Source organism: Prinia subflava, chromosome 2 (genome assembly GCF_021018805.1).
Source record: "Prinia subflava isolate CZ2003 ecotype Zambia chromosome 2, Cam_Psub_1.2, whole genome shotgun sequence".
Taxonomy (NCBI): Eukaryota; Metazoa; Chordata; class Aves; order Passeriformes; family Cisticolidae; genus Prinia; species Prinia subflava.
Window position 1 is genome coordinate 96,392,664 of NC_086248.1, and position 17,454 is coordinate 96,410,117.

The 17,454-nt window shown below is 43.6% G+C and overlaps 1 protein-coding gene and 1 long non-coding RNA gene across 5 annotated transcripts; one reads left to right on the plus strand and one right to left on the minus strand.

Annotated features, from left to right (window-relative positions):
- Window positions 1-306: 306 nt before the first annotated feature.
- On the minus strand, window positions 307-14,784 carry TLR5 (toll like receptor 5). 3 transcript variants are annotated; one of them, XM_063391096.1, is made up of 3 exons: window positions 13,892-14,783; window positions 8,827-8,927; window positions 307-5,191 (listed from the first exon to the last, which is right to left on the minus strand). In XM_063391096.1, exon 3 carries the CDS (start codon window positions 5,185-5,187, stop codon window positions 2,605-2,607), a length of 2,583 nt encoding a protein of 860 aa, XP_063247166.1. In that variant the 5' UTR covers window positions 5,188-5,191; window positions 8,827-8,927; window positions 13,892-14,783; the 3' UTR covers window positions 307-2,604. The 3 variants fall into 3 exon arrangements, with proteins under 3 accessions (XP_063247166.1, XP_063247167.1, XP_063247168.1); XM_063391097.1 differs by having other exon boundaries at window positions 13,888-14,783; XM_063391098.1 differs by lacking the exon at window positions 8,827-8,927 and having other exon boundaries at window positions 13,892-14,784.
- On the plus strand, window positions 14,171-16,983 carry LOC134547318 (uncharacterized). Of its 2 annotated transcripts, none has more exons than XR_010079443.1 (3): window positions 14,171-14,307; window positions 14,868-14,950; window positions 15,220-16,983. It is a non-coding gene; the product is annotated as an uncharacterized LOC134547318 (long non-coding RNA). The 2 variants fall into 2 exon arrangements; XR_010079444.1 differs by having other exon boundaries at window positions 15,308-16,983.
- The last annotated feature ends 471 nt before the right edge of the window (window positions 16,984-17,454 follow it).

Sequence of the window (17,454 nt, forward strand, 5' to 3'; positions counted from 1 at the left end):
TGGTTTCACAAAGAGTAAAAAATAAAGTTATTTTGGATCTCTTTAAAATTTGACACTGCAGTTATTCATTTGCCTGCAAACCACTTCACAGCCAGGAATGGTTCAGTAGCATATTCTCCAAAAATCCTTTTACTGCTTTTTGTAGACCCCTTGCAATAGGATTTTTAAGATGAAGGCTGGACTAATTCTACATTTCTAAGCTGCCTTTGTTTGGAAGAAGTTTTCCCATCTGCTTCCAGCACAGGTGTGATCTCTTTAAGTTTTGAAATTGGTTTTTAAGGACAGAGGCAGACAATGACATTTTATCCAAGGATTTTATTAAAACCTCCCATGTAAAAAATCAGACATTTCCAAAGCCTGAATTAAATGCAAACCTTATGTAGCCACCTCCCACCAGTGGCATAAGCATGAAATAGACAGAAGCTTTTGAGATGAAATGGAAAAGCTTTGGTTTAAGCCATCTCCTGTATCTACTTGTCATTCCTGAACACACAGGTTAGCAGGAGAAAGTTTTAAGTATCTGAAGTGACAGGAGTATTTTGTAAATACACACTAATGTCCTAAGTGGAGAGGGCTCTAAATTAACACTTGACCAAAACCATTTTGTGATACTCATTCAAATATAATTTCTTAAGGGTGCTTTTAAATCCCAACTCTTACACCATGCACAGATCCATAGACTGAGCACCTGGACCTGTAGATGATCTTCCTTGTACAGATTCCTTCCTGCTTTGGCTATCTGCCCGTGGGTTTTAAGATAAATACTCCCTGGTATAGCCTCTGCATTTAAAGGATGCCTAGAAATATCTGCACTGGTTGACAGGACAAAAGGAGAAAGAGTTGGACATTTTTAGAGAAATGTAAGAAGTGCAGCGAGCTGAAATGCCCAGTGATGGGCAAAAGTGGTGGCTTTTCTGCCGGCTCATGGGGGGCTCTGGGAAGCCAGGGCTGCTGGTGCTTTCCCAGCCCTCTCCTTGCAGCAGGATTTTCCCCTCCTGCCAGCAGCTGCAGTGGCAGGAGACAGCAGGGGCTCAGGAAAGCCAGGCTGTTACCTGAGCCAACAGCGACACCCAGGGCTCCACCAGCACAGTCAATCCCTGCTTTCATCTGCAACCCCGCGTCCCATGCTGCCTGGAAAATATTCCTAGGTTTAACCCTTTCTGCCTTCCTGAATGACTACACTTATTGAGAAGGAAGAGGTATTTTGCTGTAGTAATTTTATCAATCGAAATCATGTACACTGGGCTGAGAGTAAATTAGATCAGCCACAGGCACATCTATATTCCAACGACTGCATTCACACAAAGTGGATTGCACTCTTTCATCTCTACCAAAACAGTTAAGATGATGTTATTTGTTTGCAGCTAAGGTCGAGGCAGACAACTTACAAAACCTCCCATTTCTGCTTCATCACTACTGCAAAAAATCTCACTGAGACCACACTGAAATTATTTTGGTAAGCTTTTGTTGAATAAATGCACAGAGGTGAACAGTACGCTCAAGGAATACATCACGACCAAAATAATAGGTGCAGGTTCTACAACAGTGAACACTGAGTCAGAATTTTATTGAAATGACCCTAAACAACCCCTTGAAGACACACACCTGAGCAGACAGTGGTAAAATAATTAGAGAAGAGAGAGCCAGGCATTAATGCCTCTAGAAAAACATTTCAATAGAAGCAAGAAAACACCTTAGAACTGATCAGCGCACAGGGTGGGCTGAGGACAACCCAAACTACACAGGACAATTACAAAGTACAAATGTATTTCCCACTCCCAGAACGCAAAAGTGCTGTCACCAGGGTACAGCCTGCACAGCTGCTGAGGTAGTGTCTTGTCTCCTTTCCAAGCTCAGGCTTGCTTCAGATCCAAAGGGAACACGGGTTCCTCTCTGCAGGGCAGGAGGCAGGTGAAGGGAAAAAGCACCAAAGGTGAACAAATAGCAAATGTTGTAGACCAACGATTGTAGTTTGACCACCAAGCAGACAAGTTGGTGGAGGAGAAGGGCATGAAGGGAGTCCAAAATTTGTATGTTCCAGCTGAGCTGAGGTAAATTGAGAAGAAAATAAACAAACGACATCTGTGTTACACCAATATAAAGCATAACAGTGCAAAGCAATGATTGTACTGTGAAACAGAGCATGAAAAGCTACCAGTGCAGCAAGAACAGAATTAAATAGTCCAGGAACCACAATGATCAGGCTTGCCAGGGCCTGAGAGCACTTTTGGTCACTCCTGGACAGTACCATGGGCTCTTCTTGAAAAAACAACCATGAGCATTCTTCTCTAGCTGAAACAGACCATTAAGCAGTACGCCAAAAATCAAGACTAAAGGGCCTGAAGATGCATCCAAAATGTGAAGCATCTGTGATTCATTCACTTCTTCTGTGATTCATTCACTTCTTCTGAACATGCATGTTGTAGCCCACAAAACCATTGCGCTTTCATAAACCTGCTGGGTGCTTTGTCTCTGTGTTCTGAAGGATTTATACTGAAACTGTTATCATTCTGCATGTCTTTTCAAGGAAAGATGAAGCCAACTTCTGTTTGTTCCTGCCATGGCACAGCTGGAAATGGGATATTTGCCAGGAACTCACAGTCATTATGAGATAGTTGCTATACGCTGCAGCTCTATACCACTGGCTTTCTTTTGCACTTTTTTTTCTGTCAGAATTTGGCAAGAAAGGTTATCTAGAAACCAATCTACATCTTGATAATCTTCAGGCCACCGCAAATACTGACTCCTTTGTAAGAAGTTTCGAATTGGTTTGTGTTTCTTCAGCTGATACTGAGAAAGTGACCCGACCACTACCACAATGAGGACATCCTTCAGGTCACAGAAGTACCTGCTCTGGGCGACATTAAAGGCTTCCACACACCACCCATCTTTGAGAAACTGCCTGGTCACAACGCAAATCGTTTTCCTGCTGTTCCAAATGGCATCACGGATATTGTTGATATGTTCTTCTCCAGGCAAGAAATCTCTTTCCTCAAAACACAAGGTAAATCTGTTTTTATCAAAATACTGTGAATCCAGGTGCTTTAGCAAAGAATTCTGGACCCATTCAAAGTCATTTTTGCTGTAGCACAGATATGCATCATATTTGTATTCACTTTTATCTGCTACTCGTGGTTGGTTGTCTATCAGTCTTTTTGTGATGGTTTTATACCAGACGAAACAAATTCCCCTGCAGCGAGTGAAAATGATGACTGCCACCAGAAGCATGAGAGGAATCACCGAAGAGATGATGAATAGTGAGAATCTGAGTGTCTGCTGGAGTTCATCCTCATCACAGCCATCAAATGTCAGATATGACAGGGGTACCCCCTCAAAGGCAGGGGGGTACACACAGTACCTGTCAGACTCAGAGCCAGCCAGGGTCACATTGGTTTCATTCAGCCACACCAGCAGGCTCTTTAAAGCACAATCACAGACATAATTATTATGTGTTATATCCAGAATACTCAGAGTCATAAAGACTTCAGGCTCAGGGGAAAACAGCTGGTTTCCAGATAAGTTTAGATTTGTTAGGCTTTCTGGGAAAAGCCCAGGAGAAAGATGAGACAACAGGTTGGAAGCCAGGTTAAGTCTTTTAAGAGATGTTAGACCTCTAAAAATCTCCTGTGGAAGGGCACTAAGGTAGTTGTTATTCAGATGTAGAACCTGAAGATTGGGCAATGCCCCAAACACATCCAAACATAAATCTCTCTCCCACACCAGCTGTAACATATTTTCACCTAGATCCATATATACTAACTGATTGTTTTCTATAACATTAGCACTTTTCCTGCAGTTAGAGAAGCGGTTCTGTTTTAACAAGATATACTGCAGATTTGGAATTCGGAAAAGAGTATACAGGTCACCTAAGTCTGACAACCAATTTCTTTCTAATTCGAGGAATGTTGCAGTTATTGCTTTGTCAGCTACAGACAAGAGCTTATTGTCACCTAAAAAGGCAGAGGCCAGATGTGGAAAGGAAGGGAGTTTTTTAATGGCATTGTCTCGGAGGTCAATTGTTTTCAGATTTACTAATTTACTGAATGCTTGGTCACCAATCATCCCAATATGATTTTGCTGTAAATCAATATATGTTACACTATGCAGACCCTCAAAAGTATAATCGTACAATTCACCCAAAAGGTTACTGGAGAGATTGAGAGTTTTTAGGTTGCCCAAGCCAAAAAATGCTTGCCTTCGGATTTGATTTATCTTGTTTTTGAAAAGGTTCAGTGATTCCAGATTACCAAGACTTTGAAAGATTAAAGAATTGAGAGAGAATATGTAACCTTGTGAAATATCAAAGAACCTAAGATTACTTCTTCCTAGTCCTGCAAAAGTAAAATTATCTGGATTCTTTAAGTTCTCAAAGCCAAATCCTGAACCCATTATATGAGTGCTAAATGTTAAATAAGTTATTTGAGTCCCTTTAATGGCTGTACAGAAATACTGGACTCTCTCTGTGCTCCAGCCATTGTCACTAAGGTCTAGTACACTAAATGTAATATTTTTGAAAGGATTGGAGCACTTGGCCCAGACCACATCTTCTGTCTTGTACAAATGATTAGAACCAAGGTTAAAATAGAAAAAGTTTTTTCCTTGGAAGCTGGTAAGATTAGCTTGACACAAGTTGGATATGCTGTTGGATTTCAGGCTCACACTTTTCAAGGCTGTCAGATTATAAAATAAGGGATGAGGATGAAGATTTGTGATTACATTTATTGAAAGATCCACTTCTTCTAACGACCTCAAATCTTGAAAGTAACGCTCTTCCAGGATGGAGTCTCCAAGGGAATTGTAAAACAGACGGAGGACAGTCAGGCTTGGCAAGCCCACAAACGCATCAAGATCCAGCTGAAGAACCTGATTGCCTCCCAAGTCTAAGACTCGAAGGTTTGGCAGGTTCCTGAACGCTCCTTTTCCTATGGTAACAGGGTGGACTAACTGGTTTCCCATTTCCAACAGCAACAAGTGCTCCAGCAGTGGAAACGAAGTCACAGTCACTTGTCTGATATAGTTGAAACTCAGGAAAAGCTTCACTGTGTCCTTTGGCACAGGTGGAACATCTGTGAGGTTGCAATAAAAATATATGGCAACCTGGGCTTCTGAGTAGCAGCTTCTAGATACCCACACCCCGCTAGCTACTGACAGGCCAAAGACAAGCAGGAGCTGATGACACAACATCATGAACCTATGTGAAAAAAAGTGACAATAGTGAGAATTAGTTCTGCAGTTGGCTGTCTTTGCAGTGAGTTTCAGACCATATTTTTAACAGCTGTAGAACAGAGGGCTAATGCCACATTAAAAATAACTTGTGATTTGAGATTTATCCTTTCTCTGAAGTCTAACAGGAATCACCTGATAGGCTCTTTGGTCAGAACACGCATCCCAAAAAGATGTGAGGACCTCCTATGACCTAAAAAGTAACTCTCCTTTATGTTCCTTAAAACTCCACCAAGTAAGAGTAAAAATCTTGGCCTAGCTATTTAATCTGCACCATTGAACTTGTAATGTTGGTGCATTAGCTGAACTCCTTAATTAGTTTTTCCAAAAAGGCTAAACCAGTTTGGATTGCCCAAGTCAAGTGCAAACACTCTTTCCTTGAGTGTCAGGACACTCACCTGTTTGGAATTCAGATTGTTGTCACACAGAGGTGCCTGACAGCCACGAGTTTTTAAGAAGGGGAACCTCTTTTGAGGCTCCTTGAGCCTCAGACTAACCTGACAATGGGAAATTGTTCTGGAAACGGCTGTAAAATAGTTTTGAAAGTACAGGCAAGAACAAGACTAATAGTGATGGAACAACCAAAAAAAAAAAAAAAAGCAGTAGCCTGAAACTGTGCTGCAAGATTTCATGTTTTATGAAAAATTACATTTCCCAAACTGTAAATTCCTAGATTATTCCAAGATTATCCTAGAAAGGTGCATAGCACAATTTATGCAGCTTGCTGATGAATCCATTTATTCCCACTCTGTTTTCCTTGCATTATGCCATCTGTCTGCCTGTTGCCCTTTTTATCTGAGACATCAACCTCTTCAGAGCAAGGAAGGTCTTTTTTATCGAGCATGGAAAAGACCAGAGCAAATTACTAGCCCTAAGGTGGTGGCTTGTGTAGGGTAGTTTAAAACAACTCCCAACCTTCTAACTAAGACTGCAACCATCTGCTTCTGCTTTTAGCCAAGCATTTATTGAAATGAAATGACGACCCAATGGATGAATTTTTGTGTCCTCCAGCACAATCTGCTTAAAGATTGGTAAGTGTGAACTCTTGTAGAACCAAACCCCCAGCAGCCAAAGTCTGCAAAGTAAATGTATTTCAGAGAGGAATAAAGTGGGGCTTTGAACGATTGCTGGTCTGATTTGAGCATGCCTCCCTCCTTAAAGGACAAGGACAAAACTCTACGCAGAATATTGCACTATTAAATCAAATTAAATTTAAATTATGCTTATTGCTGCCATACAATGGGATTCCTGGGAAATCAGAGAGTATGTCAGTATAAGCCACTATGACATTCCCACTGCAAACACCAAAGGAAAGATCCAGCCAATTTTTAGAGACTATCTGCTCCACAGAAAGTACAAGGATACTACAGTACAATCCAGTCTCATAACTGGCATGCTCCCACTGTATCAAACATTTTTGGTGATGTTCTCCAAGTCATCTGATTATATTAAAACATCAACTTGTAGCAGTTTTGACTGCTGGAGTGAGTCTGCAAATTTTCACCCTAGAGGCTCAAACACTAAGTGGGAAACCCACATAGCTCACTACTTAAAACTGTGATCTTGTCATTTTTAAGACAATCTCATGTGCTTGAGACAAGCTCTGATCCTTGAAAATAAAAGAGATTAGGGAGATACGATAAAAGTTGAGTTCTGAAGTCCTGGCATTCAAACTTCATTCATATTTTGTCTCACTAAGGAATTTAGGATGTGCCATAAAGGAAATCAAATTGCAGGCAGTGAGTATCAAAGTTCTCTTTTATTGAGCATAGTAAAGAACAGAGCAATTTATTACCCCTAAAGGGGTTGTCTGTATACTGCACTTTAAAAAGTGAAGAAATTTTAGCTTCTTCTATGGGGAATAATTCCAAGTACTAAAAAATAATTGTATTTACTAACCTCTTTTTTGACCTAACATGCACTTTTAAAGGGGACTTTATAAGCAGTAAACTATTTAATGTTTGTTGTGACTACAAAATATTGTAGGTTATTAAAAAAGACACAGCTAAACGTACAGCAGGTCATTCAAGATCTTGTTTACTTTTTTACTTTTCTCATTGCTTGAACCATGAAAATAAAACACCTAGTTACCCTTTTAATATTTGATAACTATTATATTGCTTCTTCTTGACACCTTGGTATAAGGTGTTTAGTACAAATAATTCTAAATTACACTTATCTTTCAGACATCTAGATTTTCATCCTAGATGAGATTGCTGCTTTTAAAGTTTGGGCAAAATCACAACATCACCAAAAGCAGTGACAAAGAGAAAATACTTTGAAAGTCAATATTTAATGGATATGTGTAGAATAGACAGCTAAAAAAAGCTCAGAATGTTTAGAATGCAAGAATTAGAAAATGTTGTTTTTAAATTTTAAAGTGTAGTTTTATTTTTATTTTGAGAATATAAGAAAACGGGGAAATGTTTTTAGAGATCTTTTCTTTTACACTGACCTGCTTTCCCACATTCTTGTAAGCTAAAAACCATCTAACAATCTTTTAGCAGTTGGTACACTCCAACTTTGCTCTGGTCTAGTGACAAGCAAGATTTCACTTGTAAACTCTTTGCTCCCTTTCTGCCAAGTTATTCTCTTCCCCCCTGAATCCATGAGCAGCAGAGGGATGCTGGCAGTAAAAAATGCCTCAGGAAGACAGCAAAGATTTGTAATTTATCAGAATCCCATCATGTAGCCGTTTATGCAACCCCTCAGCACTGTACATTAGCACGTAAAAACTTTTGGGAATATTATTCCCACAAAATGCCGATCACCCCATCCAGTTACATGTCTGTGCAGGGGCATGGAGATGGAGGGATGTGTAAATGCTTAATTCATAGAATCACAGAGTCACAGAATCTTTAAGGTTGAAAAAGACCACCAAGATCACTGAGTCCAACCTTTGACCAAACACCACAATGCCAACTAAACCGTGGCACTAACTGCCAAGTCCAGTTGTTTCTTGAACACCTCCAGGGATGGTGACTCCACCACCTCCCTGGGCTGCCTCTTCCAATGTTTAAATACCCTTCCAGTGAAAAAATTCTTTATGATGTCCAACCTAAACCTCCCTGATGGAGCTTGAGTCTATATGCTCTTGTCCTGTCCATTATTGAAAATTTTCTTTATTGAAAACTGGAGCACTGAAGTTCAGAGAACCAGAGCCCAGCACGTGAGATTTTGTTTCCCTCTACTGCACGGATGTCAGAAAATAGTAAAGGGGAAAAGTGGGAAGGCTTTGAGTCATCTGGAACTGGCCTTCCCTATTGCACTCACTGTTTTAAAACCTGGTTTTGCTAACCCGGTTTCAAACCACAGCAAAAGAGGATGGGAACTGGCAGTCCCTGAGAGTGGACGCTGTAGCAGTGCCTGTCCATCTCAGCACTGCTGTGTTTGCCTGAGGACACCCTCAGACTGTCAGTAAGCAGGGCTTGCAGGAAAGCTGGAAAGGAGGGCTCAGACTGTCTCTTTTTGTTGCTCATGCCAGAGTAGCAACTCTCTCATGGAGATTTAGAAAGCACCTGCTGCTCCCTTTTCCACACCCCCAACAAAAATGCACTGGAAAAGTTGCTGTGCAATTGCTGCCTAAACCCCATGAAAATTCACCTGAATAGACAAATGTGTCTCAATCTCCTTCTTCAGACCTTCCAGCCAACCAAAGGAGTCTCCTTTGTGCACTCTTCTCTTTATATTCCCGGGTCACAATTCTGCAGGGAGATGAGAATCATTCCTACTTCTTGGAGAAAGTGCAGAACAAAATATCATTGTCAGATGTCCTAGTATCATTCATGTTTTCCTCACTCATGGCAAAAATTATGACCATCTTTCCCAGAGGCTGGTGATACTCACTGACTGTGAAGGACTATTCATATTTGGTGCTTGGTAAAATTTCTCAGAAAAAAAACCCCAAAGACCTTCAAAGAGCATCCTTTTCCTTTTAATCTATCAGAAAGCCTACTGACAAGGCGTTTGTAATATTTATTTAGGCCATAAAAAAGATCTTGAAAGATATATTGCAAAACAGTAAGCCTTTGTTCTTAGACTGGTCAGATAAAGGCCAACTGCTATTGTGAAAATTTGTATTGCTGCTGTTATCTGATTAGATCAAATCTACTTACTGAAAGAAAAATAAAGCTCCAAGCTTTTCCCTGGGCTTTAGGCCATCAAAATATATGCATTTGTGCTCATAAAAAGTTGTGCAGAGTAAACACACTTTTTGTCATGGGGCACCTCCAGCCAATTAACATCTAAAAAATAAACTATTTCATTCCTCAGATGACTAATGAATGTGCCCCATCCCACCCCCTCAGTCCCTCTCCCTTAAGTTGCCAGGATGCTTAAACCAAATATAACACATTTCCTCTTCAAATCAGGAAGCATCTTACAAGGTAACTGAGCACTGTGACAGTTCCTATCATTGATGGAGAAAAGCATAAGGCAATAAGGCATTTAATGACCTGACAAAGCAGAAGGACCATAAAAGCCAGTACGGGTTTGGGTGTAATGATCTATTTCCTGTTTGTATTTATTTGTTTGTTTTGATATCCCATCAGATCATATTATGAGATGCAAGCACACAAAGACAGATGTGATTCCACTAATTACAGTGAAACAACTCTTTACAAGAGAGCAGTCCCCAGAAGGGTAGGAAAACAAACTTGAAAATAAAGACTAAAACATACTCTGCTCTATTCTGTGGAGGACAGCAGTAAATGGCATAGGCAGAGAGAGTGTGCCCAAGCCCCAGACCTCAGCTTTTGGCCCTAGCTCAGTTTTCAGCCTACAGCACTGTTCTGAGTGTGTCCCTGCTGAGCAGGGCCAGCCTGCTCCCTTCCCTGCCCAGCAGCCAGCTGGGTTTTGTTCCAGCCGGGTCCCCAGCACTGGGCATGGTCCGTGAGCCAGCCCAGCTCTGTCCTGTGTGTCACAGGACACCCCAAAGGGACAAAGAGCCTCACTGGGCCTCAGAAGAGGACCAACAACTTCTTCCAGGTCCTAAGGAAACCAGGCTTCAGTGAGGATAGTGCAGATTAATTTGGAGGTTTTTCATTTGGTGGGGTTTTTTGTTTCTTGTTTGTTTTTCCAAAGTTTTTGCTGCTGTTGTTTTGCAGCAGTGACACTGGTTCACAGCTGCACAAACTACCTGTGGGCAGTCACAGTCACCACTCAGGTATTCTTACCTCACATCTTGAGGCCATGTTTTCCTTATTCTCTGAAAGCTGTCATGTGAGAACTGCCTGGTCTATGCTAGAAGCCACCCTGGGGGAAAAAAAGCCTCCTTCCTGTTAGTTTCCCTTCCCTCTTTGCTAGAACTTTGGACTGTGTTTTTCAGAAACTGGATTTAGCCCAGGGACACAATGTTCTTTTTCTGTGCTTGCAGGATTAATTAGAATCAGCCAGGCTTTAAGCTCTCACCTGGAAAAGATCAAAGTGATAATAGGAAAGGAGTCTTAGGAATGACAGTCAAGTTTTTAAGTTACAGGAAGCCAGCTTTGACAGATGAGGCAGAAATTCTTCAGGAAGCAGTGAATTCTTGACGAAGTGGAGAAGCAGCATTCAGACTGTCACTCCTGGGGTCACAAGCAGAGCTCTGTACAGTTCTTTTTAAAGGTCTCACCTTTTATAAAGCTCATTAGTGCTGTCATGCCTATGAAACACTTGTCAGGCATAAAATAGTGGTAATGCTTTGGTGACCTGAAGTCAGCAAAGATGAGTAACAGTGACTAGACGGAGGGGGAATGGCATGGTTACCATCCCTGCACTTCTGGGACCAAGTCTGGCCACATTATTTATTAAAGAACTATTAAAAAAGTATGGAAACAGAATCCTGAATATACAGAGCCAAAGGAACAAGTTATAAAAGAGATGTTTGCTTTTGCAAATTTGTTTTTTTTTTTTTTTTTGCACGCGCATTTTAAAAAAGCAACCAAAAGATAACAAGCTGCAAATGTCCAGTGACATTGAAATGTCCAATGACCATAAATATAATACAAAGAGAGATAAGATCTGCCCAGCTTTTAGGTGAAATTGGAAACTAGCTTCAGACTGTCCTGGAATCGATATGTTTGAATTTATTTGAAATAGGCTTTAGATCTGAATGAATTTGAGTTTGCTCTAGGTGGTGGAGGATAAAAATGTGAAAATTTCACTCATGAGTATGGCTGACAAAACTCTGTACTGTTGAACCTGTGATGCAATGATGACCTACAAGAGAAGAAAGTAGGAAAGTGGTAGGTAGCCCTCCTGAACTCGTTCCTGTGGGAGGCTCTGGGTGAGGGAGCTGTTCCATTGACTCCCAGCATGGCAGGAGCATCCTAGGGCTCACCTGCATATAGATCCCAGATCAATTGCTTATCTACTGATTTTCCTTACACAAGGTAGTCCCAACCCAAGCAGCTGTCACACAGGCTGAGCTGCATGAAAGGCATTTACAGTGGAGGCAGGAGACTGAATGACACACTCCATGTAGTGCATCCAGAAGAACCTGATTTCTGAATCCAGAAAGACCTGCAGTCAGACACCAAGGGGTTGCCAAAACAGAAATCCCCATGCAGGTTATGTTTTAAATTTTCTCTCTACCCAGCTCTTTCCAGAGAGAAAGCCAGCTATGTCTTTATTTAGCACATTAATCAGTCAAGTAAAACAGTCAGCTCTGTTTTCTTCACAATGCAACACCAAACCCTTTTTTCACACTCATACCCACTAACTGGGGAAGCATTGGTTATTTTGGACAGGAGGCACTCCTCTCTTCCATTATAGCTCTTCCAACTGAGTGAATAATGCTCAAGACTCTCTAAATCATGTTTCAACCTAATGAGGAGTTGGGGGATGCTTTGTATAGGGCTGAGGGAGGAAAATGAGAAGGTCTGCCCTGGGTTTCTTCCATACTCTGACTGTGTACAACCCAAGACATTATCCTTAGAGAGCACTGTGGAGGTCCTTCTTGCCCTGCCCTCCAGTTCCTGTCTTTCACCACCTTATTCAGCTTCTGAAAGTTCTTACACAATGACACAGTTTCACAAGGAAGCCGGAGGAGGCCAAAATTAGCCTGTTGCCAATTAAGAGCAAGACACACATCTCATTCACCCTCGGGCAGAGATCTGATGGACTGAACTCTCCCATGACCTGGGTGAATGCTCCCAGCTGTAAATCATGAATTAAGGAAATACAGTAAGAGTTCACTTATCCATTTTACAACACTGCAGTGTTTTATGCTAGGTCTGAGCTAGACCCTGCCTACCTAACAACTCCTATGCCATGTAGCCAGATTGGTGCTGGCAGTCAGACTGCCAGACCCGGGCACTGCAAAAGCAAAACGCTTCATGCCCGAGTTCTCGAGTACCGAAATCCAGAGTGGAACCTCTGAAATCCCAAACTGGAGCCCTCCAAGGCCAGGTGCAGATGCGGCTTTGTCTTATCAAGTCCCATCTCCACCGTCTTTGTGCCTCTTAGGGACTTTGTACCTCACCGATCTATTTTCTTCCCCCATAAAAAGAGTGTAGTGATCTTTGTCCGCCACGGGGGGGAAAAGTGAATGAGCGCTAAGCTACACAGCTCTTCCAAAAATGCGAAGCGCAACCCCGCAGCCAAAACATTCTCCTAGGGGTGGAGAACCTTAATTCTTGGCGGCTTAAAGGCACAGCGGGAAGGGGAGGCCGAGGGTGGGCTCAGAGGGTGAGGACTGAGCCCCGGACTGCCGTGGGCTGTGGACTGAGCCCCGGACTGCCCTGGGCTGTGGACTGAGCCCCGGACTGCCCTGGGCTGTGGACTGACCCCTGCAGTGCCCTGGGCTATGGACTGAGCCCCGGACTGCCCTGGGCTGTGGACTGAGCCCCGGACTGCCCTGGGCTGTGGACTGACCACTGCAGTGCCCTGGGCTATGGACTGAGCCCCGGACTGCCCTGGGCTGTGGACTGAGCCCCGGACTGCCCTGGGCTGTGGACTGAGCCCCGGACTGCCCTGGGCTGTGGACTGAGCCCCGGACTGCCGTGGGCTGTGGACTGAGCCCCGCAGTGCCCTGGGCTGTGGACTGAGCCCCGGACTGCCCTGGGCTGTGGATTGAGCCCTGGAGTGCCCTGGGCTGTGGACTGAGCCCTGGAGTGCCCTGGGCTGTGGACTGAGCCCCGCAGTGCCCTGGGCTGTGGACTGAGCCCCGCAGTGCCCTGGGCTGTGGATTGAGCCCCGCAGTGCCCTGGGCTGTGGACTGAGCCCCGCAATGCCCTGGGCTGTGGACTGAGCCCCGCAGTGCCCTGGGCTGTGGACTGAGCCCCGCAGTGCCCTGGGCTGTGGACTGACCCCCGCAGTGCCCTGGGCTGTGGACTGAGCCCCGCAGTGCCCTGGGCTGTGGACTGAGCCCGGCAGTGCCGTGGGCTGTGGACTGAGCCCGCAGTGCCCTGGGCTGTGGACTGAGCCCGGCAGTGCCGTGGGCTGTAGACTGAGCCCGGCAATGCCGTGGGCTGTGGACTGAGCCCCGCAGTGCCCTGGGCTGTGGACTGAGCCCCGCAGTGCCCTGGGCTGTGCCGGACCCGCCTGTGCGGGGCTGTCGCTCTCCCTCTCCCTCTCCCGCCCGCAGCCCGGTCCCTGTCCCGGCGCCCCCGCCCGGAGCCCCGGCCGGGAAGAGCCGCCGGGCTCCGCGCCTCGCTCCCCGTTCCCCGCGGTGTTCCCACATACAGACCGGCCGGCTGGAGCGGGACAGCGTTCTCCATGTGCCGGGAATGGCCGGGGCGAGGCAGGAGGGAAGCACCGCCCCGGGGAGAGCGGGAAGGAGCCGAGCCGCTGAGGCCCTCACCCATGGCAGCCCGGAGTAAACATAGGGCAGAGCCGGAGAGCTGGCACCGGCAGGGAGCAGGGGGATTATGTGGATAGGAAACGGGAAAAAAAAAAACCATTAAAAGGTAGAATCATCCGTGAAGAAGCACTGGAAGGTAAATTCCCCAGCAGAATGGAAATCCTCGCTGGCTTTCCAAGATCGGCGGCTGGATGCCGATCTCTAGGGCCCCAGGAAAAGAAGGAAGTGAAGTGTTGGAGCAGAGCCAGAGGAGGGTCACAAAGATTCTTAGAGGGCTGGAGCATCTCTGCTGTGAAGACAGGGTGAGACAGCTGGAGTTGTTCAGCCTGGAGAAGAGAAGGCTCTAGGGAGACCTCATAGCACCCTCCAGATCCTAAAGGGGGCCCACAAGAGGGCAGGGGAGGAGTTTTTAAAAAGGCATGTAGTGACAGGACAAGGGTGAATGGCTCTAAACTGGCAGAATCTAGCTTAGATTTGGATTAGATGTTGGAAGAAATTCTTCACTGTGAGGGTGGTGAGTCACTGGAACAGGTTTCCCAGAGGAGTTGTGGGTGCCCCATCCCTGGAAGTGTTCATGGTCAGGTTGGATCGGGCTTTGAACAGCCTGGACTTGTGGAAGCTGTCCCTGCCCCTGGCAGAGGGGTTGGAACTGGGTGATCTTTACAGTCCCTTGCAATCCAAACTATGCCACGATTCCATGGGAGAGGGTCAGGCCAGGGAAAACCAGACTGAGGGGTGCACCCAGAGCACAGCTGCATTTTAATCTATAGGAGATGATTAGACTGACTCAGCCTAAGAAATGTGAACATTTGTGTTTGCCAGCTGCTTGGTGCTTGAGCTGTTCCTTCTGGTCTTTTTTCAGGTGGAAAGAGCCATCATATCTCTGTCTCCTACCTCTAGTACAGCTGACTCTCTGATCTGCACTTAATCTGACCCAAGATAACTGTAAGCAAGTCATCTTCCACTCACATTATTATCCTATTTCTAATGGCCATTATATTCCATTTCCTACATTACCTTATACTAAGTGGAATACTTAGGCTTCCTAAAGAAGTTAGGATTGAATGATAGATCTGTAACTGAAGTGATTTATTTGCCTTTTACTGTAATTCTAAGAGAGCAATGCAGGAATGAAAAGGGGAGATAAAAGAGAGGACAGGGTAACTTTTATTTTTTAAAAATTATAGTAATTTGGGTTTTCATGTTACATTTAGATAAAATTTCTGGAAATTGATGCTATTTGAAAAAGTGACCACCTCTGAGCTAACTTTTGAGCTCACTTCTGCATGGCCATATCCACAGGAGAGAGCTGGGGATTCAGTAACATTGCATGGGAGACATGGGAGCCTAAAGCACTGGATCTACAATACACATCTTGCTAACCAAAGCATCACCTTATCTGGACAGCTGGAAATGCAGCACTGAGCCGTGTTTTAAGATTATCAAATAAAATTAGTCTTTTGGTGTTGCAGAAGTCTCAACCTCTTTTGGAATTAAGTGCCTAAGGCAGCTCTTGCTCACAAGTGGCACCAAGTTGTGGACCCTTCTGTCCAGATCACTCCTTCTGGAGCCTCCCTCTTTGCTTCATAATAGCTTGTGAACTCTGCTTCTGTCCCCTGGTCCCCACCAGATGATGAGAATATCTAGACAGGAAATTCTTAGTCTTTCCTGCTTAAGCTGTTCTGCTTTCTATGGACTCTACTGGGCCAGAGAGGACACCAAAGTGCCTATTTTCATACTAATCTGTGTTAGGTACCCTTAATTACTTACACTTATGTCACTCCTGTATTAAGTACTTATAAATGTTTGCATACCATAAAGCCTGGACCTCCAGAGACATTGCAACTACAAAAGGCATGCAAAGGAGAGCACTTCAGGTAATCTCATTACACTGGATTACAATCACTTCGTTTCAGAATTTTCATTTATTTCTTTAAACTGAATTTCACTTCGTTATATGTTCACTCCAGTCAGTTTGTTTCACTTTGTTCTCTGACTTCGAGATTTTATTTCCTTTCATATAAGGAAATTCTTCATTTCATGAAGGGAAATGAAATATTGTGATTTCAATGAAGATCCATTCGACAACGTTTGGTCCATTTCCCTGCACTTGAAATATTGAAATCAGAGAATAAAGTGTGATAAACACTAGGGAAAGGAGATATGATGAAATAAAATGAAATTTAAAAAAATAAAAGAAAGAAAATTCAGAAATGGAGTGACTAAAACCATACAGATTGCGGTGAAATGAAGTGCAGTGAAATGAGGTGCAGTGAAAAGGAACAAAATTTGGCAGAACTATACTTACTGAAATCCCAAAATCCGGACATGAAATTAAAAAAAAAAAAAGACAAGAGATAAAATTAATGAAATAAAATGCTAAAAAAAAAAAAAGGAAAATTTTGCAATGAAGTGAAAACAGTGAAAGCCAATAGGATTATATGAACAGCAGGCAGTGGCTCAAAGTGTGCTGCTGCCTTCTGAAATAGTGAACATGGTAGGACTTCTCCTGGACCAAAGCTGCCACCACCTAAATTTCTGGCTGCCCTTGGAGCTCCAAATGCCACCTCTGAGCTGACCCCAAGACACTGGGGAAACGAGTTGTTTTTCCCATGGAAGATGTCCACTGTTCGCCTCCAGTCGCACTGGCCCACCGTGGGGTGCCATCTCCTTAATTCACAAACCATGCAGCATTGCTCTCAGAACAAAGCTGCCAGGTTCTAGGACTGTGGCTGTCCTTGGATCCCCAGACACCTCCTCTGAGCTGACCCTGAGACACTGGGGGCTGAGTACTGTTTTCCTTTGGAAAGGGACCGGTTCTCATCCAGGCATTGGAAGTCCAGGGAGATGGACCAAACCTTGCCAAATTAATCCTCATTTAATTCTCAAGTATTCATTTCCTCTCATTAAATGAAGAATGTCTTTCAATTAAATGTAATAAAATCTTGAATTCTGAAAAGAAAGTGTAACAAACTCTGTTCAAAGGAGATATTACAAAATGCAGTTGAAAGAAAGAAAAATAAAATTTGTAAATGGAATGACTGCAACCTAATGTATTGAGATGAAATGACCGAAGGTTTTCAGAATTATACTTTATGTAATCCTGCAATCACAGAATGAAGTCAAGTGAAGAGACAGGAGAAGAAATAGATGAAATTAAATTCTTTTAAAAGAAAAAAAAGAGAAAATTCTAAATCAAAATGAAAAGACTGTAATGGAATAGCATGACATCAAGTGTAGGTAAGTGGACCAAACCTTGCCAAATTTTTTCTGATCGAACTCATGAGATTTTGTTTCCTTTCATGAAACGAAGAATTGTTTTGAAGTAAGCCCATCCTTCCTGGAATCCTTTGTTTTTAAAGGCTGCTTCCCAAAATACTCTCCAAATAATTCTCTTCAATAGGCCAAATTCTGCCCTCTGGGAATCCAGTGTGGATGTTTTCTTGATG